This window comes from Urtica dioica, chromosome 4 (genome assembly GCF_054948205.1).
Source record: "Urtica dioica subsp. dioica isolate 48M chromosome 4, U.dioica_male_clone48M_v1_H2, whole genome shotgun sequence".
In the NCBI taxonomy this organism is placed as follows: Eukaryota; Viridiplantae; Streptophyta; class Magnoliopsida; order Rosales; family Urticaceae; genus Urtica; species Urtica dioica.
In genome coordinates, this window is record NC_142759.1 from 49,051,519 (window position 1) to 49,079,369 (window position 27,851).

The following is a 27,851-nucleotide window of genomic DNA, read 5'->3' on the forward strand; positions in this document are numbered from 1 at the left end:
AAACTCTTGGTAAAACTTGTATTAGATGTTCATAGTTGAAATAATTTGATGAGAAACAACGAATTTACTAAAAACATTTTATAGAATAATGATTGAATATGAATAAACTCGAAACTTTGGCCAATTAAGAATATATGTTATTTGTTCAAAGAGTATTTTTTGTCATAATGCTAAAGAGAGTAAATTTAATCCAGAGAGAAAGTAGATGAAGATTGTATATTGAATCTAAACCCATGAATATACGTTACAGACTCTTCTGTACCACTCACAAACGTAAGGCTTGTAGCCAATAACAGACTCCAACAAAATGCTGACTCAGCAGCACAGTCAACAGCTTGTACAGTCAGCAACACTTCAACATATACATTAAAGATACACATAGAAATCCGCTCTTTTATGCTAGAAGCTCGTATACCTATTTTAAAGCTAATTTTTTTTTTTTTTGAATAACCAAGAATTCCATTAGATAGCAGTGATTACAATCACTAATGCAGACTTTGAAAGTCCCAATACAAAGATACACATGATCTCGGACTGAATCGAACTCATCGATATGAACATATGAAAGCGATCATGGGGTTTAAACGTGGCTTGAAATCCAACAATGGAAAACCAACAATGCACACAGCTAATCGAGCACAACATCAGCTCTTTGACAAAAACCTCTATGGTTGATAGACAAACCCGAACAACCAAGACCAAAAGACCTCGAAAGAGAGTCTCAAACCTGCATAAACTTATGTCTAACAGGAATTCCATTACAGAAAGCTGAACGATGGCTAATCCAACGTTAGAAATACAAGCCAACATAGCAAAAAGCATACCAAAAACACAAATACAAAGCAAAAAAATAAAATAAAAATCATTTCTCCATAGCAAGAAGAGCCTCGAGTTTATTGACAGAAGCCGAGGTGAGAACCACCCCCAACGAGGAACCCAATCACCCCTCCAAACATCCGGCGAACCTATAAATCCGCAGAGCAATCCAGCCCTGGGTCGTCGTTCCTCAAACCGTCGCCTCTGTTCGGAAGAATCTGCCTCGAGACCGGCGTCAAAGGGGCACGTTACGCCGAGCTTGGGAGAGACAACGCCAATGCCAGAATATCTAGCCGGCGGTCCCTCGCTGCCTTAAGGCTGGGTCGTCGGTCATCGTTATAACTTCTCCAACGCACCTTAGAACTCCTCAGCGATACAAAGATTTTTAGACTCATACTCTCCCCCCAAGACCGATGAGCTCCGGCGAAGAAGGACCGCCGTGGCTGCAAAGAGCCTTGGGGGGAAGAAAGAAAAACACCAGTGATGGCTAGGGTTTGAGTAGAGAGAAAACGAAGGAGAGAGAAAAGGTTTCGCTTTATTTTAAAGCTAATTAAAGTCATCTTAATTAATATTTACCCCTTTTCACGCAAATAATATCAAAAAATAATTGAAAGTATATTAAATTTAGCAGAAAATTAGAAAAATAGTCAATTTATACGTTTGACATTGTTAAATAGTCAGCATTTGATAAATAGTCACGTTCGGACGTGAATCTTAAATAAATAGTCACATTTGTTATATGAAAGTTGTTATTTATCTAAGATTTACGTCTGAAAGTGGTTATTTAACTAAAATTTACCAAACGTTGACTATTTAGAAATGTCAGACGTTTAAATTAGCTATTTTCCTAATGGACCTTAAAATTAGAGACATCATATATATATATATATATATATATATATATATATATATATATATTATGCGCATCTCAATTCTCAATCTCAAATGTTCCAAAAATATTGAGAGAACATTAAAAAAAATCAAACTAAAAAAATCTCAGACATTAAAAAAAATTATTTTTCTAGCATAACAACTTATTTTTTCTTCTTAATTACGATTGTTGGCCATATTGCTAAATAGGCGAAGAAATAAGATAAATTGCATAAATTAATTAAGTAAAAATAATTAGAAACTAATATACTATATATGGAGATAATTGTACAAAATAAATAAATAAACTGAATATCACCAACAAACCGATAAAGGAAGGGAAATGAAGAACACGCCGATGCTTGTTCGACAATTTTCTTAAAGCGTTATTGCTCGACTACCGGGTGCTGGAAAACTTGAGCAACCATCTCCCTAAATACAACAACATACGATATGAACAATGCAACATCTTGTTCAACTCCGAAAAACTTAAACACGTGCATAACACCACCACCACACTGAGAGTATTGAGGGGAAAAAAATAAAACTCAAGAATATAATTAATTCTTGTGTGTTTCTATTATGCCTTTCAGCAGTTGGCTTGACACCTTTTTCTTTTCATCGAATGAGAAAACATTCCGTCTTTTATAAGCACCAACCTAAACTGGTTTTGTACATAAAACTTATGCAACTTAATAGCACTTTAAACAGCCTTAAGGAGGAAAAATGTTCAGCCCTTTATGCTCATTTAGAAGCACCAAAGTAAAACAGTCTATTAAAGCCAATTACCATCCCATTTAGTGCACCAAACTATTTCAGAAAACAGTTTTAAAAACGGACAAAAAATATTTTTCAACGCACTGTGAGCATCAATTTCTCATTCATGTTAGCTCAAATATTGGAAAATAAATAACTGATCTGATACCTCTCGCAACGAAAAACAAAATCTTGTTCACACTTTTTAGTTTCGATGAGTGGATACCACTAGAATATTTATCACAAATTAGTCAGTACATTGATATTAAATTCTCTTTAATATAAACAAACACACATTTCAAGGAATGACTTTACAAAAGTTATCTATGTCTATCAACAAAATCAACAACAAACACATTAATATCAACTCTATATAGATTTATAACTATTAATATAAAACATATAAATTTTCACAAACACAAACAAAAATAGAATATAAAAATAGATAGCACACATTCAAAATAAAAGTTTAAATCTATTCGTAAAGGTTAATATCCATTAACGAAATAAAACATATAACTTGTTTATTTAGGTATCTAAAAGGGTAAACTTGAAATTTCAAGTCCTATGTAATACCAGATTTGAAAACCAAGCTATATTTTGGACTCTTTAGAAAAATTAAGTCTTTGAGTCCCTAAATTATCCAAATTACCCTTAAATTAAAATTCTCTGATTTTCATTATCTCTCTCTTCTCTCTCTCCACTACACACGTGACTTCTCTTAAAAAAATGCAAGGTGGTATTACATGGGGTTTGGAGACGCGTGAAGTGGAAAGAGAGAATAGAGAAATAAAAGAAAGAAGAGAATTTTAATTTAAAGGTAATTTGGACAATTCAAGAGCCCAAAGGCTTGGTTTCCTAAAGAATCTAAAATATGTCTTGGTTTTCGAATGTGATAGTACATGGGGCTTAGAAACTTAAGTTTCCCATCTATAACGTGTAGATGTATATTAACTTCTTAAAATGAGCTTAATAATTGTCAATTACATATGAAAATCCAAAGATAAACTCCAATTATGGATCAATCGAAAGGTCAGAAAAATTGATATGAAACGATCATTATCTGGATTGATAAAAAAAATATATCTCTGCTTAAGGAAATTCAAATAACATTCTAAATTCAAATTTATATTCCAATGAATCGCAGAACTCGACAACTAATTGTTCTGTGTGGCTCTCAGCCGATTAAAATAGACTATTATTCTAGCTAACAGATAAAGGGTTCCGATTAACCAAAAATTACACTTTTACACTCAACTTGGTATTATTTGTATTTTTTTTTAATATGTACACATTTCAATTTTAAATTTTTTTTGTCTACCTAACCTGTTTTAATTTTTTTAACTCTTATGATTTTTTTTTTCTTGAAGTTTCGAACATATATACACATAAATATATAACTTTTCCGTCCATAATTTGAGACCATAGCAATTCACTTAGTCACTCTATTTTGAACGTTAATTTGTAATAAGATTTAGCTTTAGGTAGATATTTTGTGTAGAGTGCGCAAACTAAAAGCAAACTACAAAATATTTCAATACGAGAGGTATCGAAGTATGAGGCACCAATCAAAGCGTAGCGAAGATCCTCGGAGTGAAAAAAAAAACGTTGTTTTCTATGTTAAAATATTAAATCTCGTACATTAAAAATTAAACCGCAATTTTGAAATTTGATATGTTATTATTGCCTTCCTCTTAACGTTCTTTTGCTAGTTTTTTATTTTTTATTTTATTTTTTTTATTGAAGTGTTTTTCTCTAAATAGAACGTTTATACTAAGTGGATAATTCAATGTTCTTTTTTTTTCATTTTTTCTTTAATGTTTGTAAAATAGATTACTCGAAACAAAACTTCTTCATGTATCATTTATAAGGATAATTTAGTACCGTGATTAATTATTTTGAGTTTTAAATTAGGTTTTGATATTTTTAGCAAAATAGTTAAAGGATGAATTTGTATGAATAACAGTTAAAGGATGAGTTTGTATAAATATGCCGACTAATACATAAGGTTAAGAAAACATTAAGCTCCATTAAAGATGTTTTCACGGTTTTGCTAAATATTTCATCTAATTATTTTTTCACAGCTGTATTTACATTAGACAAAACGCTAAATATTGCAAGTTTTTATTTTCAATAATCTTCATATAACTTCTCAAACCCAATTGTATATAAAACTTTTTCTCAAACCCAAACAATAATTGCACATATATTATTTTACTACACGACAAAAATGTCTATCAACAAACAACAATTGAGTATGAATATTTTTTAGCCTATATATAGGCCAATCCTGAACCTTATCATGTCAGGGCACTACAGGCGTGAAATAATACAAAGAGAAAAAAAATTTACAGTAACAATAGAATTGGAAATTTACATATCAAAGTGCATTTGAGTTATATAATTGATTGCCTTATTTGTGGCCATTTTTCGAAGCTGGGTCCGCTCTTTGAGAAGCTGAATTTTATTGACAGATTCTCATATATTAAAGAAATAAATGACATCCTGCTGAATTATGAATGGCAAGTGTCTCATTTCGGTCTAAGAATCTTTTTTTTTTCTTCTCTTTCGTTCGGTTTGAATATTATTCAATCTCTTTTAAATTAGTTAAATAGGACACCTAAAATCTAATAATTACTAGATAAACAATCTTTTGTAATTTTTTTGTAAATAATCACCTCAACTTATTTACGACACTAAAAAAGACAAAACTACTCAAAAACATTCCCACATATTTCGGGGGGTTTTTTTTATCTTTTTGAGTGCCGTAAATAAGTTAATGTGGTTATTTACAGAAAATTAACAAAATGTTGACTATTATACAAAACGCTATAAGTCAAATGGCTATATAACTAAATCTCTTTTCATTTTTCCGTCAATTATTTGGTCATTCAGTCAATTAATTGGCCACATTTTTCTCGCGTGTCCGCTGTGGGGGGCACTAGTATAATATCAACTTTTGCTCCACCGAAAATATTATTTAAATGAATTCTAATTTTAATTATAAAAAATGTATACAAAATATGAAACGTTATTGATAAATAATTATAAATAAAAAAGAAATTGAAATTTGTGTAATTCATATATAAACGAAGGCTAAAACAAAACATATAGAACTACGAAAAAAAATCAAGCTGACCAAGAGACGATGAAACCCTAAAAATCGATGGTGAAATCAAAGGGTAATTCCCTTGCGAAAAAGAGTTTTGCGAAGTCGAAATCGCTGGCTACATCACTTGGTAAAAAGAAACCTCTGTTGAAATCTTGTGAGATTAAAAAAATTTCGGCGTCGACATCTCATGAAGCAAATGGGATCCCTCTTTGAAGTAAGGGTTTTGGTAAGCAATAAAGAAAGAGATTTCGAAAGGGGTTTGGGGGCCACTGATAATTTGTTGAGTATATGTTGTATTTGGAGACCCTGAATTAAGACGAACACTTTACCTTAATGTGGTTTACTATTTGTTTGTTTCCTCCTTTGTTCTGGTGTTTTTTTTCCCTTGTCGGATATTGAATGACCATGGGTCCCTTTGTTTAGAGTTTACAAGTTATTGTTTGATTTATGTGTTGGTGGAAATTACGTGCTGAATAGTCATCTGTAATTTTTGTTTTTCCATTTTATAGATGATTTGCTTAACAGCTTCAAGCTCAACATTTTCCAAAGGAGTTCCATACCTTTTGCTAATGGTAGAGCAAAATACATTGTGTTGTCAATGGTGCCTACAAAAAGAATATTAGTATTTACTTATGTACATTTGATGTAATAAAGTTTCACGAAGACTATTGCTTGTAACTGCTGAATAATTAATAAAAGTTGAAAAGTTCATTATTTCTTCCTTGTCTGTTTGAAGCTTTGCGATAAACTATAATCTTTAGTCCTTAAACAAACCTAACAACAAATGAAGAGTCAAATATAGATTTGCCTGAACGAACTCTTCGTGGTTTGCTTAAAACAGTATATTCACAGTCTAAGGATCAAATGGCTATTGATCTCAGTATGATTGATAGGAGAATCTATGATGTCTGGTTATGAGACATTGAGAGTTGGAGACTCTATAATTCTTCCTAGGTATCTTCTGAAGGTACTGAATTGACCAGTGCACTTCTAGAGACAAAATAAGAACAAACCATTTAACCTCTTATGTCTCGGAGTCACTATGTATGGATTGCATCATGCTTACCTCAATCCTGAAACGAGACATGTCATTTCATAGCTTACGTACTCTCATTTGAGAAAGTCAGAGTTCTAGACTCACTATGTGATATAGACAAGACCTATTGGTGAAGTACTAATTTATGAAGATGTCATGAACAACTTTGTGAAGATCTCATAGATGTGGAATTCATGTACAAGATTGCTGAAATGCAATGTATATCACCTCATGCTTTGTTCCTTGAAATGTGAGTAAATGAACTGGCCAGTGTCCAAATTGAGTCGTGACTCTTTTGGATGAATCAATGTGACTTGTTAGCTCCTCGTCAATACATTGTTTCTAACTTATTCACAAGCGATAAAGGAGTTGAGGAAATAACAACTAGAATGGTAAAATGGTAATGTTGTAAATCCCATCTAGTTTTATGATATTCATGAAGGGTAAACATAGATAATATTCAATTGATCCACTCATTACAATAAATTAGAATTCTTGAGTAGAAAATATATTCATTTGAACCGAGAGATTTCAGTGTCAACTCTTTAGTGGAGTCAGTTGACATAAGCTAGAACTTGGAAAAGGTTTGTGAACTTTTGAGTCCAAGTATGCTAGCTCAAGCTTTGTTCATTTGGATCCATGAGGTCACTACCACAAGTCTTTAGAGTAGGATTAGTTAAACATGAACGCTAAGTCAAAACAAGAACTAGACAAGTCTTACGAAAATTGTCTAAATGATAATTTTGTCCTTTTGGACATAGGATGGTATGAATGTCAATAAATAAGTTTTTTGACATTGTCATATATATGATGACAATGAATTTAAACCACATGGACATGATTAAGGAATTGGGCCTTGAGGATTGAATTTCATTTCATGGAATTTTATGTGAAAATTCTTAATGTGCTTTTCTTATGTTGTCATGAACAAATAAGGAAGCATCTAGAAGCTTGTTCTAGAAGGCCAAACCGTCCAACCCAAGGAGAGAAAGAGAGTTTATTTTGTGCATTGATGTATGAAGATACTTGCCAAAAGAAAAAGAGGAAATAAATTTCCTCTAAGAGGGAAGTGCATACACAACCAAGAGAGAGCAAGCAAAAGAGGAAACAAATTTGCTTCTAGAAGCAATCAAGTTGGACGAGCAAGAGGGGTAAGGAAGAGGAAATAAGATTTTCTCATGAACATGTGATATTCAATAGAAAAGAGGAAACTACCTTTTCAAGGTAATCCTCCTCCTATAAATATCCCACCTCATTCACAATTCACAACACACAATTTTAGAGATTGGGAGCTTCTCTCTCTAACCTTGTAGCCGCCCACCCTCTCTCTCTCTCTCTCTCTCTCTCTCTCTCTCTCTCTCTATCTCTTCTTGTCCATTTTGTTTTGGCACCTAGGTCCTCATTAGACCTAGCGTTTTGTTTTAGCTCTTTGGCTCATAGACTAGCTCTTGAGTCATTGTGTTTAAAAGTGCCCACACACTAAATCCTAACCATACTCAATGACTCTAGTGGTAGAAACTTTTTTGGTTACTCGCAGGTTCAAAGAGACTAGTGGGAGAGGCGAGCTGAGTGGGGAGACGAGCGTTTCAACCTTCCTAAAGCTTCTCAACGTTCAAGTTCCATTCGAGGTTGGTACCGAGTAAAAACTAAAAGTAGTTTTAAAATTTTAAATTATATGTTCATGCACTTTGTCTAGGTTGTAAAAACATTGTACGAGTTTTTAAAGAAATTTTTTATATCGTCGCTTGCTAGAAGCGATAAATCTTTTCTTAACCCTAGATCTATTCCAACACGTTGTTGGTTCAATTGACATCTTGACAACGCAAACATACACGATGTGTATTATAGAATTAGACAGAATACTAATGAACGGCCTAGGTTAGTGGTGTGGTGCTATGTATTTTGTGAAGCCTCCTCGGTCCAGAAAACTGAGTATATTGATGTCGACGCGACGTTGTTGGAAGTGATATATGAGTTTCTTCAAGAATCATGGGAGGTTAACTTATGATGTGATCACCCTGTAACCATCCCTATGACGCATTCTCAAGACGAGATTAATGTTAACGATGAGATATGTGCCACACAACCTAAGACCCAACTGGATACAGAACATGAGACACAACCATCTCTAGAGCAAGATGGTGGTGATGAAGCTGAAAGCAACATGATTGGGAGGATCTTGTACAACAAGACTAAGACGAGTTGAATCAACGGCACGTTAATGCAACAAACGTACAAAAAAGAATTTCAATGTGTGCAATTTCAATGACACAAAATAGATTTCCATATATTCATTTCCTTTAACAACATAATACTATCATTCAAAGTGCACACAAATACACGAGAACCAAACAATACACGATTATCATGGAATCGAAAACAATGGCGATTACTTGAGCAACAACACACATACAAGCTCTACAATAATGTATAGTAATAAGATTTGTGTTATGAAGAAAAAACACTTTCAACCCAAAAAAATGAGAAAACAAGAGGATCAAAACAAAGCTACAGATTTAATTTTCTTAACTAGAAACTAATCTTGTAATGAGGACAATAGAAAAAAAATCTACCCGGGTTTACGATAGTCCAAGACGTGCGTTCGACATCTCTCAACCCACAGAAACAGGTCGGCGACCTTCGACAATGAAATTTAGGTGATCCATCTTCGCCCACGATTGCTGAAAATTTTGATTACCTTCAAATCGACGATGTTATTACTTTGAATTGGTTGTTTTGTATTTTGAAAAAATTGATGTTCTACATGTTGTTGGAACATCTCTTCTATGACATGTGATGATTATTAAAGTTCTCGTCAAACTCGATGAAGAGGATTTTCTTCCTTAGCTATTTTTTGTTTCATTTGCTTCCGCTTTTCTATTTCACCAATCAGACTTCAGTGATCAACTGCCTCTTGATTAAATGTACACTTCTTGAGTAGGGTTACACACTTAGGGTTTTAGTGAGAGGTCTCATAGAAAATATAATATCTCCCTGATGTGATTTTGTTTATATTGTTCATCATTGCAGTTGTTCTTAAAATAGACATAAATGGGTATTGAAGATCACATGTTGTTATATACATTGATTAACCACTTGGTCAGTGAGTTGAGTGAAAAGTGAGGGGAGCTCACACTTTGGGGGAGCCTGAATTAGAATTCACATGGGTAGTTTTTGTTGTCAATGGTGCCCACAAGAAGAGTAGTAGTGTCTATTTATGTACATTTGATGTATTATAGTCTCACGAAGACTCTTGCTTGTAAATGCCAAATCACTAATAAAAAGTTGAAACGTTCATTCAATCTTCTTTGTCTGTTTGAAGCTTTATGATAATCTATAGTCTTTAGTCCATAAACAAACCTAACAACATATGAAGAGACAAATGTAGATTTGCATGAACAAACTCTTCATGGTTTTTCTTAAAACAGTATATTCGCAATCTAAGGATCAAAGGACTATTGATATCAGTACGATTGTTAGGAGGAATCTATGATGTCTGGTTATGGGACATTGAGAGTTGGAGACTCTATAGTTCATCTAGGTATCTTCTAAAGGTACTGAATTGACCAGTGCACTTCTAGAGACAAAATAAGAACAAACCATTTAGCCTCTTATGTCTGAAGTCACTACGTATGAATTGCATCATGCTTACCTCAATCCTGAAATGAGACATGTCACTTCATAGCTTACGTATTCTCATTTGAGAAAGTCAGAGTTCTAGACTCACTATGTGATATAGACAAGACCTATTGGTGAAGTACTAAGTTATGAAGATGTCATGAACAACTTTGTGAAGATCTCATAGATATGGAATTCATGTACAAGATTGCTGAAATGCAATGTATATCACCTCATGCTTTGTTCCTTGGAATGTGAATAAATGAACTGGCCAGTGTCCAAATTGAGTCGTGACTCTTTTGGATGAATCAATGTGACTTGTTAGCTTATCGTCAATACATTGTTTCTAACTTATTCACAAGCGACAAAGGAGTTGAGGAAATAACAGCTAGAAGGGTAAAATGGTAATTTTGTAAATCCCGACTAGTTGATGATATTCATGAAGGGTAAACATAGATAATATTCAGTGGATCCACTCATCAGGATTAAGTTGAATTCTTGAGTAGAAAATAAATTCATTTGAACTGAGAGATTCTCAGTGTCATCTCTTTAGTGGAGTCAGTTGACATTAAGCTAAACTTGGAAAAAGGTTTGTGAACTTTTGAGTCCAAGTATGTTATCTCAAGCTTTGTTCATTTAGATCCATGAGGTCACTGTCACAAATCATATCGAGTAGGAATAGTTAAACTAGAAGCTAAGTCAAAACATGAACTAGACAAGTTTTACAAAAATTGTCTAAAGGGTATTTTTGTCTTTTTGGACATAGGACGAAATGAATGTCAATAAATTTTTTGACATTGTCATATGATGACAAAATTCCACTCGGCCATAATAAGATTTTTGGGCCTTGAGAATTATTTTCATTTCATAGAATTTTACTTGAAAATTCTTAATGGGTCTTTCTTATGTTGTCATGAACAAATGAAGAAAAATCTAGAAACCCCTTCTAGAAGGAGTTGCACGTCCAACATGGCAAGAGAGAGACCAATTTTGTGCATTAATGTATAAAGATACTTGCCAAAAGAAAAAGAGGAAACAAATTTCCCCTACAAGGAAATGAAGTGGGCGGCATACACAAGGCAAGGGAGAAGCAAAATAAAAGAGGAAACAAATCCAAGGCTTCTAGAAGCCTAGCTTGACCGTGTGAATTAAAGAGAGGGAGGGAAAATTTTGCTCATGAATATGTGATATTCTATAGAAGAGGAAACTACCTTGTTGAAGGTAATTCCTCTCCTATAAATAGGGCCCTCATTCTCATTGTTTTCTCATCCCAAAAAGTTTTAGAGATTGAGAGCTTCTCTCTCTAGAGTTGGCCGCCCCCTCTCCCTCTCTCTCTAGTTCTTTTCGTTTTTGTTTTGGCACCCAGATCCACATTTGACCTAGTATTTTAGCTCTTTAACTTTTAGACTTGTTCTTGAGTCGTCGTGTTTAAAAGTGTCCACACACTAATTCTTAGACTTGTTCTTGACTCTTTTGGATGAATCAATGTGACTTGTTAGCTCCTCGTCAATACATTTTTTTCTAACTTATTCACAACCGACAAAGGAGTTGTGGAAATAACAGCTAGAAGGGTAAAATGGTAATTTTGTAAATCCCGACTAGCTGATGATATTCATGAAGGGTAAACATAGTTAATATTAAGTGTCAACTCTTTAGTGGAGTCAGTTGACATTAAGCTAAACTTAAAAAAGGTTTGTGAACTTTTGAGTCCAAGTATGTTAGCTCAAGCTTTGTTCATTTGGATCCATGAGGTCACTGTCACAAATCATATCGAGTAGGATTAGTTAAACTAGAAGCTAAGTTAAAACAAGAACGAGACAAGTTTTACGAAAATTGTCTAAAGGGTAATTTTGTCATTTTGGACATAGGATGAAATGAATGTCAATAAATTTTTTTGACATTGTCATATGATGACAAATAAACCACTCGGTCACGATAAGATTTTGGGCCTTGAGGATTAATTTCATTTCATGGAATTTTATATGAAAATTCTTAATGGGCCTTTCTTATGTTGTCATGAATAAATGAAAAAACATCTAGAAGCTCCTTCTAGAGCATGTTGGCCGTCCAACCCAAGAGAGAAAAGGGAGATTATTTTGTGTATTGATGTATGAAGATACTTGCCAAAAGAAAAAGAGGAAATAAATTTCCTCTACATGGAAAGTAAGTGGGCGGCATACACAAGGCAAGAGAAGCAAAACAAAAGAGGAAACAAATCCAAGGCTTCTAGAAGCCTAGGTTGGCCGTGTGAATGAGAAATGAAGGAGAAATATTTGGCTCATGAATATGTGATATTTTATAGAAGAGGAAACTACCTTGTTGAAGGTAATCCCTCTCCCATAAATCGGGCCCTCATTCTCATTGTTTTCTCATTCCAAAGTTTTAGAGATTGAGAGCTTCTTTGTCTAGAACCTCTTGGCCGCCCTTTTCCCTCTCACTCTCTAGTTCGTTTCGGTCTACATTTGACCTAGTGTTTTAGCTCTTCGACTCTTAGACTAGTTCTTGAGTCGTCGTGTTTAAAAGTGCCCACACACTAATTCCTTCTAATCTCGAGTGATTCATGTGATAGAAACTTTCGTGGTTACTCGAGTTCTCGAAGAACGAAGAAAGATGAACTGCGTGGGGAAACGAACGTTTCAACCTTCCTAAGGCTTCTTAACGTTCAAGCTTAACAAATGTTAGTAAACGAGTAATGCTCTTTAATATTTTTAATTTAAATATAAACATGTGCTTGCTCTTTGTCTAGGTTAGTAAAACTGTTTTAGTTGTTTAAAAGAAATTTTTTAATTTACGCCGCTTGCTCAAAGCGTTAAATCTTTTCTTAACCCTAGCTCTATTCCAACAAATGGTATGAGCGCTATGGTCAAAGATAAGTATGTACATGTGATTAAAACTATGAGCTTGAAAATCGTTTTCGAAAGATTACTCGCTTTTGATGAGTTAGGATTGTTACCTTAGATTTTTTTTTAATTTATTGCTCTTGTCTTTAAATTAAAAATCATGTTGATTTTCTATGACTTTGGTATGTTATTAAAACACATTAGAATCAGATATAAATTTTTTTATTTTTTTATAATGAAAAATGTGTTTTTAAAGTTTGAGAAAATTTCGGGTAATAAAAAGGAAATAATAATTCTTGGAAACTACCAATAATATATCATTTGAACTACTATAAATAGGGGGTTCATGAGAAGAGAAAATTCAAGCTTTTGGAAGCCCAAAAATTCGTCCAACACAAGTGTTTTTCCCGAATTCTCTCTCTCTCTCTCTCTCTCTCTCTTGGAATTGCTCTATTCCATTCTTAGAAAATAAGAGTGAGATCTTGAAACAATATTTGTTTCTTGATCGTGTGAGATTAAAGAGTTTGGTCCCACGCTGTATTTCTTTATTCGTCCGAAGATTACGTTTCAGAAGACTACAGTGTCATCAAGAGGAGTACGAGGATCTGAAAGTTTGAAGAATGAGATCAAGGCGTTCAAAGACGAGGATCTGAAAGCTTGAAGAATGAGATCAAGGCGTTTGAAGATGGATTGTGAAAGCTAGAAGTTTCTGTTCGTGAGCCCAATCTGTAAGTTCTCTATGAACCTTGTTCTTCGTTCTTATTGGTTGCTTGACATGATTGAATACTTTCATTATTTAATTAATAAAGTAAATCTAGATCTTGTTAGATAACCATACTTTTAATTAGCTCTTGTTAGTGTAATTAATTTATTCTACAACTTATATGGTTATCAAGGTGAGCACATAATTATAACAAGTGGTATCAGAGCGATTGTTCGTATCTTATACCACTCGTTCTGTTGGAATCGATCTAGGGTTTAAGAAAATAATTAACGCTTCGGGAAGCGGCGGAATTTTAAAAAATTTCTTTTACAAGTAAAAACGGTTTTTACTAACCTAGACAAGTGCAAGTACATGTAATTAAAAACTAATATGAGCTAAGAAGTTTACTAACCTTTCTTGAAGCTTGATCTTTGAGAAGCTCTTAGAAAGTTGCAACGCTCGTCTCCCCTCGCCGCACGTCTCTCTTCCTTTCCTCGGCACCTCGAGCAACCACGAAAGTTTCTATCACTAAATCACTCGAAATAAAGGAATTAGTGAGTGGGCACTTTTAAACACTACGACTTAAGAACGAGTCTTGAAGTCGCAGAGCTAAACACTAGGTCGAGTGAGGACCTAGGTGCCAAAACAAGAAAAATAAAAAATAAACTAGAAAGAGAGAGAGAGAGGAGTTCGGCCAAGTTCTAGAGAGAGAGTCTCTCAAATCTCTTAAACTTGGATGAATTAAATGTGAGGAAATGAGGCTCCTATTTATAGGAGAGGTCTCACCTTCAATAAGGTAGTTTCCTCTTCTATAGAATATCACATATTCATGAGCAAAATAACCCTTATTTCCCACTTGAGAAACTCGGCCAAACAAGGCTTCTAGAAGCCTTGATTTGTTTCCTATTTTGTTCATGGCTTGCCTTTTTCTCAACTTGGCCGATTCCCTTATGCATCCTTATGCAAATTTGTTTCCTCTTTTTCTTTTGGCAAGTATCTAAATACATTTATGCACAAAATAAACTCTCATATTTCTCTATAGGGTAGGCGCCCAACATGTCTCTAGAAGGAGCTTCTAGAAGCTTCTTCATTTATTCATGAGAACATGAAAAAAGCCCATTAAGAATTTTCAATAAAATTCTTATGAAACGAAATTAATTCACAAGGCCCAATGATCAAGTCATGGCCGAGTGACATTAAGTCATCAAATGAACTTGTCAAAAAATTTATTGACATTCATTTCATCCTTTGTCTCAAAAGACAAAAATACCCTTTTAACTATTTTCGTTCTTGTTTTGACTTAGCTTCCAGTTTAACTATTCCTATCGATGTGATTCGTGACAGTGACCTCATGGACCCAAATGAACAAAGCTTGAGCTAAACACTTGGACTCAAAAGTTCACAAACCTTTTCCAAGTTTAGCTTAATGCCAACTGACTCCACTAAAGAGCTCACACTGAAAATATCTCGGTTCAAATGAATTTATTTTCTACTCAAGAATTCGACCTAATTATGATGAGCGGATCCACTGAATATTATCTATGTTTACCCTTCATGAATGTCATCAGCTAGTCGGGATTTACTAAATTACCATTTTACCCTTCTAGTTGTTATTTCCTCAACTCCTTTGTCGCTTGTGAATAAGTTAGAAACAATGTATTGACGAGGAGCTAACAAGTCACATTGTTTCATCCAAAAGAGTCAGGACTCAATTTGGACATTGGCCAGTTCATTTATTCACACTCCAAGGAACAAAGCATGAGGTGACATACATTGCATTTCAGCAATCTTGTACATGAATTCCATATCTATGAGAACTTCACAAAGTTACTCATGACATTCTCACAACTTAGTACTTCACCAATAGGCCTTGTTCGGAATCACATAGTGAGTCCAAATCTGACTTTCTCAAATGAGAATACTAAGCTGTGAAATGGCATGTCTCAATTCAGGATTAAGGTAAGCATGATGCAATTCATACATAGTGACTTCGAGACATAAGAGGTTAAATGGTTTGTTCTTATCTTGTCTCTAGAAGTGCACTGGTCAATTCAGTACCTTCGGAAGATACCTAGAAGAACTATAGAGTCTCCAACTCTCAATGCCTCATAACCAGACATCATAGATTCTTCTAACAATCGTACTGAGGTCAATAGTCCTTTGACCCTAAGATTACGAATATATCGTTTTAAGCAAACTACGAAGAGTTTGTTCATGCAAATCTACATTTGTCTCTTCGTAAGTTGTTAAGTTTGTTTATGGACTAAAAGGCTAGGGTTTTATCATAAAGCTTCAAACAAAGAAAGAATGAATGAACGTTTCAACTTTATTATTAAAGAATAAGCAATTACAAGCAAGAGTCTTCATAAGACTATATGACATCAAATGTACATAAATAGACACTACTACTCTTCTTGTGGGCACCATTGACAACAAACTCCCACTTGACTCAAAGAAGATGTGAGTAGTCCTACATGCCTAATCCCTCTCGAAGTTGGTCGAAGACCATGTTCGCTAGGGCCTTGGTGAATGGATCTGCCAGAGATCTACTTCACCTCCACGTCTCCGCGCTGCGCGATCTCTCAAATCAAATGGTATTTCCTCTCAATATGCTTAGAGCGCTTGTGGCTTCGAGCTTCCTTTGAGTTAGCGACAGCCCCACTATTATCACAATAAAGGGTCATGGGCTTGTCGACGTTTGGAACAACTTCCAAATACTTAAGGAATTTTCTAAGCCATACAGCCTTTTTGGATGCTTCACAAGCAGCCACATATTCTGCTTCCATTGTGGAGTCAACAATGCAAGATTGCTTAATACTCCTCCACACAACAGCTCCACCATTAAAGATGAACACAGATCCCGAAGTGGATTTCCTGGAATCCTTATCCGCTTGAAAATCGGAGTCGGTATATCCCGTCATAGTCAGGTCAGTACCTGAGTATGTAAGCATCAAGTTCCTAGTTCTTCGAAGATACTTAAGAACATGCTTAACAGCAATCCAGTGCTCGTGTTCAGGGTTGGATTGGAAACGGCTAACTACGCCAACGGCGAAACAGATGTCAGGTCTAGTGCAAAGCATAGCATACATGAGGCTTCCTACGGCAGAGGCGTAAGGAATTTTCCTCATGTCTTCAATCTCTTGTGCAGTCTTGGGAGACTGGTCCTTAGAGAGTGAAACTCCATGCCTAAAGGGTGTTTGGCCCTTCTTGGAGTCTTGCATCGAGAAGCGATCCATTACCTTATCAATATAAGATGCTTGAGAGAGCGACAGGGTCCGGTTTTTCCTATCTCGAAAGATTTGGATCCCCAGAATGTACGCGGCTTCTCCTAGATCCTTCATATCGAATTGTTTTGCCAGGCAGACCTTAACCTCAGATAACTTACCCACGTCATTACCAATGAGTAGTATATCATCGACATATAGTACCAGAAACACAACTTTACCTTCGTGTATTAACTTGTAAACACAAGGCTCATCTATTGACTGTTCAAAGCCAAAGCTCTTTACAGTTTCATCGAATCTAATATTCCATGACCTAGATGCTTGCTTTAATCAATAAATGGACTTAAGCAACTCACAAACCTTGGTCTCTTGACCTTCTTCCACGAAACCGTCTGGTTGAGCCATGTAAATGCGCTCGTCAAGATTGCCATTCAGAAAGACTGTCTTGACATCCATTTGCCAGATCTCATAATCGAGAGCTGCATCTATGGATAGGAGTATACGGATGGATTTAAGCATCGCGACTGGCGAGAAGGTTTCTTCATAGTCAATCCCTTCTTGTTGGGTATAACCCTTCACCACAAGTCGTGCTTTGAACGTCTCGACGTTCCCATCAGGACCCATTTTCTTCTTGTATATCCACTTACACCCTACGAGTTTAATCCCTTCAGGAAGGTCTACAAGTTTCCAGACATTGTTGACGTACATCGAGTGCATTTCAACTTTCATGGCGTCAAGCCAAAGGTTTGATTCAGAACAAGCCATCGCTTGGCTATAGGAAACAGGATCATCCATGTCAGAGACGGCTACAAGAGAGTCTCCATAAGACATGTACCTGTCAGGCTTTTGAGTAGCCCTCCCACTACGTCTAAGTACTACTTGACGAGATTCTGATGAGTTAAGTTGTGTTTCAGTTGGGGTAAGAACGGTTCTTACAGATGAGGTAGAACCTTCCTCACCCAACTTTTCTTCAAGCACAATTTTGCTTCTAGGTTTTGCATCCTTCATATAGTCCTCCTCAAGGAAACGAGCATTCGTGCTAACGAAAGTCTTATCGTCCTCGGGACTATAGAAAATGAAACCTTCAGTTTCCTTTGGATATCCCACAAACAGGCACAATTCTGACCTACTAGCCAACTTGCTAGTCTTTTGCCTTAGCACGTGTGCAGGGAAACCCCAAATTCGGATGTGGCTCAGATTTACTTTACGGCCAGTCCATCGTTCATAAGCAGTACCAGGAATCGTTTTGGACGGAACTTGGTTCAGAATATAAGCGGCTGTTTCGAGGGCATATCCCCAAAAGGAAAGATGGAGTGATGAGTAACTCATCATTGATCTAACCATCTCCATAAGAGTTCGGTTCCTTCTATCTGACACTCCGTTTTGTTGAGGTGTGCCAGGTGCGGTAAGCTGAGAAGCGATACCTTCTTCTTTAAGAAAGTCATCGAACTCTCCAGACATATACTCACCACCTCGATCAGATCGAAGGGTTTTGATCACTTTGCCAGTTTGCTTTTCCACTAAAGCCCTAAAGACCTTAAATACGTTAAAGGTCTCGGATTTGTGTTTGAGCAAATAGACAAAACCATATCGCGAGTAATCATCGGTGAAGGTAACGAAGTATTCGTATCCCCCACGTGCCTGTTGGCTGAGCGGAACACATACATCAGAATGTATTAGTTCCAGCAACTCAGTGGCTCTTCGACCCTTATCGGAGAAAGGTCGCTTAGTAATTTTTCCTTCTATGCAGGATTCACAAGTAGGTAGTGAACCTATTGCAGAGTCTTGGAGTGGACCGTCCCTCACAAGTCTCTTAATCCTATCTAGACTGATGTGACCAAGTCTCAAGTGCCAGAGGTATGTTGATTTTGTTAGATCGGAGGATTCAGAAAGTTTGATCCTCTTTGGCTCCCTAAATAGATCATTATCTATTTCGGTGTCTAAAAGAGAAGGTTTAGTGGGATAGATGTAGAAAAGAGCATTCTTCATACATGCATCAGTGACAAAAGAATTATCAGGAAACGAAATACGAATTCCATTCTTAATGAACTTTAAACAATAATCTTGCTCACGAAGACGAGCAACAGATATTAAGTTCTTCCCAAAGGTAGGAACAAAATAAACATTATTCAAGTTTAAAATGCAGTCTTCAAAAGACAGCGTCACGGATCCCACAGCCTTCGCGGACACCAGGCTCCCATCACCCCATTTGAAACAGAACTCGCCTTCCTCTAAGCTTTTGGTTTTCTTGAAACCTTTCAAGGAACAACAAATATGGTTAGTAGCAGCGGAGTCAAGAATCCACGTTGATACATTATCAGCTACTAAGCATGCTTCGGTAACTAGTACAATACTATGTTCCTTTGCTTTGAGATAGGCAAGACAGTTCTTTTTATCGGCTTTGTAAGGTCTGTTCTTAGTTCCAGAGGCGGAAGCTTTTTGCTCAGTAGCATGTGCCTCTCCTTGATTCCTCTTTCTCTTAGTGAGACCTACAGCAGTGTGAAGTCCCTTCATAAGCTTGGTAACAGTGTACTCTAGCTTGTTTATGAAGTAGTTCATCTTGGAGGTATCAACAGATGCGGGGAGAGTTTCTAAGATCATATCTATGATATTCTTCCCATCAATCTCAGATCCTAGGATTTCCATTTTATTCAGAAAACTAATGATCAGTATCATGAAGTCTCCAACAGGAGTCCTAGCCTGCATATGACAGTTCATAAACTGTCGGACTGCTTGTAGCCTTGTTTGACGCCTTTGCCCTCCAAACATCTCAAGGAGATTGTAGAGCATGTCAGCGGCAGTCTCAATGTCACGATGTTGCTCTTTCAGCATATTGTTCATAGATGCCAAGATATAGCACCTCACAATCTCATCGGATCGAAGCCTGGCCGCTAAGGCGTCATTGTCCTCTTGAGTTGAATCATCATTCGTCAGAGGAGGACACGGGGTGGTGAGTACCCATTTGTGCTTGTTAACGGTAGGTATTATGTCGAGGTTACGTTTCGAATCTACGTAGTTTTCGTTTTCGAGTTTGATCGAGGAAAGAAAGATAGAGAGATGGTTGAGAAACATATTGCCTATATAAGTTGAAACAAGTTTATGATTAGACTTTGGTTTAGGATTTAAGTTTTATTAAGACTTTTATAAAATCCAAAGGTGTTATAAACCAAACGATAATTTACTCCCTCAAGAGAAGGCCGCAAAAAATCTCCTTTTATAAGTAAATGACACATCATTAATGCTAAGCCAAGATGTCAATACATCTATTTTGACTAGCCACCTTGTAAATTGGTTTGATCACTCACATCCTTTCGCAGGGCCTCGAGGGAGGATTACTAGGGATTGAGCCTAAGTGTGCAACCAACCACTTAGTCCAAAAGATCAACTTTGAAAAACAATCCCCCAAGGGGAGGCCTTGCCATCATCGTCTCACTCTCGGACGTAGATCATTGAGCAATGATCAGAGCAAAGCGCCCTTGAGTACTCTCATTTAAGAGAGGGCCACGAGGGTGACTCTTAGTCCGGCGACACTTGCACTTTTCATTAGTGTTGGGGATCGTGTGTTACAAACAACAAGTATAACCCTCCCACTTAGTTTTTGGAGTTGGTTCATCGACTCTTATAAGTTCAGAGACAGATTTCCTAGTTAGAGAGCGACAGAGCGGACAACTAGAAGAGAATCCTAGATCGACATGTTCAGAGTAGTATTAGTGCATAAAGGCACAAGGTACATACTCGATCTTTTCCTATTTTCTATTTCGGGAAAGTGCATGAGGGAAGTGTGAACTTCAACTCACTCGAACACTTGAAAGTTTGAGATTACACATCTTTTTATTATTCGGCTTGTCTACAAGTAGACCTCCCACTCAAATTTTCAAGAGCATATAGATTTTGAACATATGTGATATAGATATAGTTTTGAAAACATTTTGAAAATTTATTTGATTTGGATGACAAAATATTTTCAAGTTTGAAAGTGAAAACGGTTTTTCAAAATTCAAACTAGTTTTGTAAAAACTCAATTTCAATTAAACTTTCAAAAATCAAAACATTTTAATCTTACACATCATGTTTATAATCATATGAAAAACATTTTTGTTCAAGAAAATTTTGTCATTAGAGTTCTATAACTCATGGTAGTGGGGTTTGAAAATCCGGATTTCTAAAAACTGGAGTTTCGGCACAGCCGCGCAACTCGGAGTAAAATCCCCATATCTGGCGGCTCCGATGTCCTTTTCAGCCGAAACCGGTGGCATTGGACAGAGGACAGAAAGAGCTTTAATTTGATTCAAGAATCATTAAATTTCGATTTCTGAGCAGAGAGTTATGACACTTTTAATGCGGGTTTACTCCAGCTCGAAGAAAAAGAAATAATTAAAGTTTGGTCCTTTTTAGGTGCGAAAAGGAATCGAGTGTAACGGAACGTTTTATGAAGGTTGTTAAAGCTTTTATTTGTATTTTATTAGCAAGGTAATAACAAGGCATAAAAGAAATAACAACAAGCATAAAACGATTCAAGTAAATAAAAGAAACTAGCAAGACAATATAACTAGTCACAAAAATTTACTCGAAATTTCTCAAACCTTTAAAACACGTTTTTGAATATAAAAAATTAAAAACTTTTAGAACTGATTCTAATGTGTTTTAAAAACATCCCAAACTCATAGAAAATCAACATGATTTTTAATTTAAAGGCATGAGCAATAAATTAAAAAAAATCTAAGATAACAATTCTAACTTGTCACAAAATTAGTAAACTTTCGAAAACGATTTTCAAGCTCATAATTTTAAAAACATGTACATGCTAATCTTTGACCATAGCTCTGATACCATTTGTTGGAATCGATCTAGGGTTTAAGAAAATAATTAACGCTTCGGGAAGCGGCGGAATTTTAAAAAATTTCTTTTACAAGTAAAAATGGTTTTTACTAACTTAGACAAGTGCAAGTACATGTAATTAAAAACTAATATGAGCTAAGAAGTTTACTAACCTTTCTTGAAGCTTGATCTTTGAGAAGCTCTTAGAAAGTTGCAACGCTCGTCTCCCCTCGCAGCACGTCTCTCTTCCTTTCCTCGGCACCTCGAGCAACCACGAAAGTTTCTATCACTAAATCACTCGAAATAAAGGAATTAGTGAGTGGGTACTTTTAAACACTACGACTTAAGAACGAGTCTTGAAGTCGCAGAGCTAAACACTAGGTCGAGTGAGGACCTAGGTGCCAAAACAAGAAAAATCGAAAAGAAACTAGAAAGAGAGAGAGAGAGGAGTTCGGCCAAGTTCTAGAGAGAGAGTCTCTCAAATCTCTTAAACTTGGATGAATTAAATGTGAGGAAATGAGGCTCCTATTTATAGGAGAGGTCTCACCTTCAATAAGGTAGTTTCCTCTTCTATAGAATATCACATATTCATGAGCAAAATAACCCTTATTTCCCACTTGAGAAACTCGGCCAAACAAGGCTTCTAGAAGCCTTGATTTGTTTCCTATTTTGTTCATGGCTTGCCTTTTTCTCAACTTGGCCGATTCCCTTATGCATCCTTATGCAAATTTGTTTCCTCTTTTTCTTTTGGCAAGTATCTAAATACATTTATGCACAAAATAAACTCTCCTATTTCTCTATAGGGTAGGCGCCCAACATGTCTCTAGAAGGAGCTTCTAGAAGCTTCTTCATTTATTCATGAGAACATGAAAAATGCCCATTAAGAATTTTCAATAAAATTCTTATGAAACGAAATTAATTCACAAGGCCCAATGATCAAATCATGGCCGAGTGACATTAAGTCATCAAATGAACTTGTCAAAAAATTTATTGACATTCATTTCATCCTTTGTCTCAAAAGACAAAAATACCCTTTTAACTATTTTCGTTCTTGTTTTGACTTAGCTTCCAGTTTAACTATTCCTATCGATGTGATTCGTGACAGTGACCTCATGGACCCAAATGAACAAAGCTTGAGCTAAACACTTGGACTCAAAAGTTCACAAACCTTTTCCAAGTTTAGCTTAATGCCAACTGACTCCACTAAAGAGCTCACACTGAAAATCTCTCGGTTCAAATGAATTTATTTTCTACTCAAGAATTCGACCTAATTATGATGAGCGGATCCACTGAATATTATCTATGTTTACCCTTCATGAATGTCATCAGCTAGTCGGGATTTACTAAATTACCATTTTACCCTTCTAGCTGTTATTTCTTCAACTCATTTGTCGCTTGTGAATAAGTTAGAAACAATGTATTGACGAGGAGCTAACAAGTTACATTGTTTCATCCAAAAGAGTCAGGACTCAATTTGGACACTGGCCAGTTCATTTATTCACACTCCAAGGAACAAAGCATGAGGTGACATACATTGCATTTCAGCAATCTTGTACATGAATTCCATATCTATGAGAACTTCACAAAGTTACTCATGACATTCTCACAACTTAGTACTTCACCAATAGGCCTTGTTCGGAATCACATAGTGAGTCCGAACTCTGACTTTCTCAAATGAGAATACTAAGCTGTGAAATGGCATGTCTCATTTCAGGATTAAGGTAAGCATGATGCAATTCATACATAGTGACTTCGAGACATAAGAGGTTAAATGGTTTGTTCTTATCTTGTCTCTAGAAGTGCACTGGTCAATTCAGTACCTTCGGAAGATACCTAGAAGAACTATAGAGTCTCAAACTCTCAATGCCTCATAACCAGACATCATAGATTCTTCTAACAATCGTACTGAGGTCAATAGTCCTTTGACCCTAAGATTACGAATATATCGTTTTAAGCAAACTACGAAGAGTTTGTTCATGCAAATCTACATTTGTCTCTTCGTAAGTTGTTAAGTTTGTTTATGGACTAAAAGGCTAGGGTTTTATCATAAAGCTTCAAACAAAGAAAGAATGAATGAACGTTTCAACTTTATTATTAAAGAATAAGCAATTACAAGCAAGAGTCTTCGTAATACTATATGACATCAAATGTACATAAATAGACACTACTACTCTTCTTCACCATTGACAACACGTTTGTCACCAACAAGTGGTATTGGAGCGATTGTTCGTATCCGATACTGCTCATGTTTCTTCACAAGTTGTATCAGAACGATTGTCGTGTCTGATACCTACTTACTTTTCCCAACAAGTGGTATTAGAGCGATGATTCGTGTCTGATGTCCTACGTGTTTCACCGACGAGTTGTGTCGCAACAATCTTTTGTGTCCGATACCCCCCCTCGTTTCCCTACAAGTGGTATCGGAGCGACTCGTCGTCTCTGATACCACCCCTGTATTTACAATACCTTGTGCTGTCACGACCATCACTTGACTCCCACCTCCGAGCATTTCTTCGAGAGGCTACGCTCCCCCACACCAATTCCCATGCGATTCCAACCATTCTCCACAATTTCACCGCACCCAGGATTATCGGCCCAAGCTTCGAAGAAGCGAAAAGGTCTCCCACCCCGAGAGTCGTGAAGAAAACAATCGAGCATAATGGGACAGTGATCAAAACGACGACGAGGCAACACTCTCACCCCCGCATTACCATAGCAACGGAGTCAATCACCACTAACCACCGCTCGGTCAAGCCGTTGATGAATTTTCTACCCCACTCCACAACCGTTACTCCAAGTAAAGTGCCCACCTTGGGCACCGTGATCTATGCCACCCGAACTCCTCAAGAAATTACGGAGAATCCCACAATTCCGCTATTTGACATCACCGGCCCCCACCTTTTCATTCGCGTATAGAAAAAGATTAAGGTCACCAATAACCACCGACGGTGGACCTGATTGAGGGACCAACGATAGTAAAGGATCTCAAAACTTTTGTCTCTCCGAAAGATGCGGGGGCCCATGCACCCCGAACAAATCACAATATTCATTCCTCTCGTCACCTCGAATAATCGCCCTAATGACATTTTTATAGCCTTCCAAACATCTAACTTTACACCACGCCTCCACCACATACACAAAATGATGCAGGGGGAGGTGGTGGAAAGGATAAATAATCACGACCATTGATTCGCGCAAGAATACCGGTCAATGATTCTTCCAAAACCTGTTGATTCGTTAGACTACGAATACCAGATTAAGGGCATCTCAATTTCGTTGATTCACAAAGAATACAGAAACAAGGATTTTTTTAGAGAACTCTCTTTTTTTTCATTAAACAAAATCTATCTATTACAAAATAAGTGCTCAAGATTTATAGACAAGAGACTTTTCATAATCCAAAACTGAATATTAAAACATCAAATTAAATCTACTTAACACAATTATTAAACAAAAAATTGGCTACGTAAGCCACCTAAACTATATGAATTGTAAATTAGTCAACCTTTGGTAAATACTTTGTAAATAGCCAACTTGCATACGTGACAGCCTATTAACTACCTTTTTTACATGTTTGGCTGGATTAAATAAGTATTTTATTAATCTGTTAATAAGTTAACTTGATTATTTACAAGAAATTAACGAAATGTGGGTTATATCCCAATTCACTATAACCGTGTGGCTATATAACTTAATAACTCATTATTAAAACTAGAATTAAGTAAATTGAGAAGAACACAAAACGTCATTTTGAAAGCCTAAACATCATAATTCGACTTAAATCCTGAGACCCCACTTTGTGGGTCTTGTTTACTAGGTCGATTTCACTCAGAAAACACTAGTACAATTGATAGCATCAGGTGCGACAAAAGTCGCACCTGAAAGCATAAATGTCGCACCTGAAAGTATCATCAGGTGCGACTTTAGATGCGACAAAGTCGCATCTGAAAGTGCGCACCTGATGATATTAGGTGCGACTAGTCGCACCTGAAAGTCATTACTATCAGGTGCGACATTTTAGGTGCGACAAGTCGCACCAAACGTCGCACCTAAATATCCCTCAAAATAAGAAATTAAAGCGTGAATTATAGTATCAGATGCGACTAGTCGCATCTGATACTTTCGCGGGAAGAGTATCAGATGCGACTAGTCGCATCTGATAGTAATTCCCCGCGAAATATTTGGCGGGTGTTAGTACAATCCGATGCGACTAGTCGCATCCGATACTCTTCCCGCGAAAGTATCCGATGCGACTAGTCGCATCCGATTGTCTGTAGTTATTTTTTTTAAAATGCTGATTCTATTAGAATCAGCCATTTAAATATATAAAAATTAAAATTTAAAAAATTAATTAAATAATTTTTTTTGTTATATTAAATAAATAATTTGAATAATATTAATTAGAATAAGTATATAAATAATAATATTAAATTCATAAAATTTGATAATTTACATTCAATAAATTAAAAAAATTACAATTTATTCTTTTTGTTTCCCTTTTTCATTCGAAGTCTGCCAATTCTGGAATGCACGGCCTCCTCTTCCGCCAGATCTTGCTCGTGCGCCTTGGCGGCCTGATGCGCTGCCGCTCGAACGATGTCGCTGAAATTCTACCGAACCTGGCGTCTGATCAGCATTTGGCATGGAAGCGGATGGCGGCGTCTGAACATTCGGCATTGAAGCGGATGCCGGCGTCTGAACATTCGGCATTGAAGCTGATGGCGGCGTCGTGGCAGGGTGCATCATCGCGGGGGATGTCTGCATGGGAGACGGATGCTGCTGTGTGTAGGCAAAGAACTGTCGCTGAAACGCCTCCATCTGAGCTTGTTGTGCGGCCAACGCTGCTTGTAGCTCGCTAATCACTGGATCTGGAACGCGCATCGATGAAGAACCTGAGGACGAGCTGTCGTCCTGAGCCTGAGCCAAGAGATACGAGGATCTCGGGATCGAGGGACCTATCCCGACATACCAATCTCGACGTTGCCCGAGAACAGTATCCATCGCAAACTGCTCCGCCTGGTCTATGTCAAACATTTGGCCTGACTCCGCTGCTTGTCGCTGCATATCCTCGACTTGAGTCATAATTCGCGCCTTCAAACATATGTTAAAAAAATTATTAAGATTATCGAAACTTGATTATTAAGTAATTAACACAAGTAACTTACAAATGCTTGTTGCGCCCAAGCTGTCGTCCAATTGCCTTGATCGTCTTGATGTTTTTTCTCCCACGTGTTTAACGCCGAGGCCAAAGTCCCATCTTCCCTACTCTGCAGTTCTTATGAAAATATGAGTAATGTATTTATTGCAAAAAAAATTACAAAATTAGAATAAACTTACGTTCAAATGTCGATGAGCCAAAAAAGAAATCGACCCTTGTGTGGACTTCGTTTTCTTGTTCTTGGAATTGTCTCTGTTGCGAGTAGACTTTTTCTGCACATATTAAATTGCGTTATAATTCGATTTCATAGAAGATAACATAATTTTTAGAATTATACATTACCTTCCAATCGTCAGTTGCGAACTCCTCTATCACCTTCTCCCAATCGTCTTTTTGATATCCTTTTGGGATTTCTTTCTTGGCGACATTCATTTGCCCACAACATTTTCCTAAGAAAGTCCCTGATAATCTAGACTTTTGGTTGCGCCTCATACGCTTTGCATCGCGAATGATAGTCTGGTCAATCTGATGACGATAGCAATCCGCCGGAAGCAGCTCATCCGTCTCATCATCCTTGTACACGAAAGTGTACTCGGAATGAAGTGCGCTCAGAATATTGCCCAACATCTGGGGCGTCACTTCGTTCCAATCACGAAGTGTGACCGGGATATGGACTTTCACCAAAGCGCCGACGCGGTTGTTGAATACTCCTACCTTTTTTATTGTTTTTCTTACGTCCTGGTAGAAAGTTTGGTTGATTGGGTCGTACCTAACAACTTTCGCACCGGGTACCCCATGCGCTGCTTTTGCCGAAGTAGACCCGGTTGTTGGTCCCCTTGTTTTCTTAGGACCTTGGGAACCCGGTGTCTCTAGCGGAGACTCATCTCCACCTGCTCCTGA

At 36.7% G+C, this 27,851-nt stretch overlaps 1 protein-coding gene across 1 annotated transcript; it reads right to left on the reverse strand.

Annotated features, from left to right (window-relative positions):
* Positions 1–185: 185 nt before the first annotated feature.
* LOC149401812 (uncharacterized) lies at positions 186–27,578 on the reverse strand. The gene is made up of 10 exons (XM_089610896.1): positions 27,294–27,578; positions 27,131–27,223; positions 26,959–27,060; positions 26,686–26,884; positions 24,692–24,747; positions 24,505–24,618; positions 24,260–24,314; positions 728–779; positions 522–628; positions 186–352 (listed from the first exon to the last, which is right to left on the reverse strand). The coding sequence occupies exons 1-10, from the start codon at positions 27,576–27,578 to the stop codon at positions 186–188; spliced, it is 1,230 nt and encodes a 409-aa protein (XP_089467022.1).
* Between the last annotated feature and the right edge of the window lie 273 nt (positions 27,579–27,851).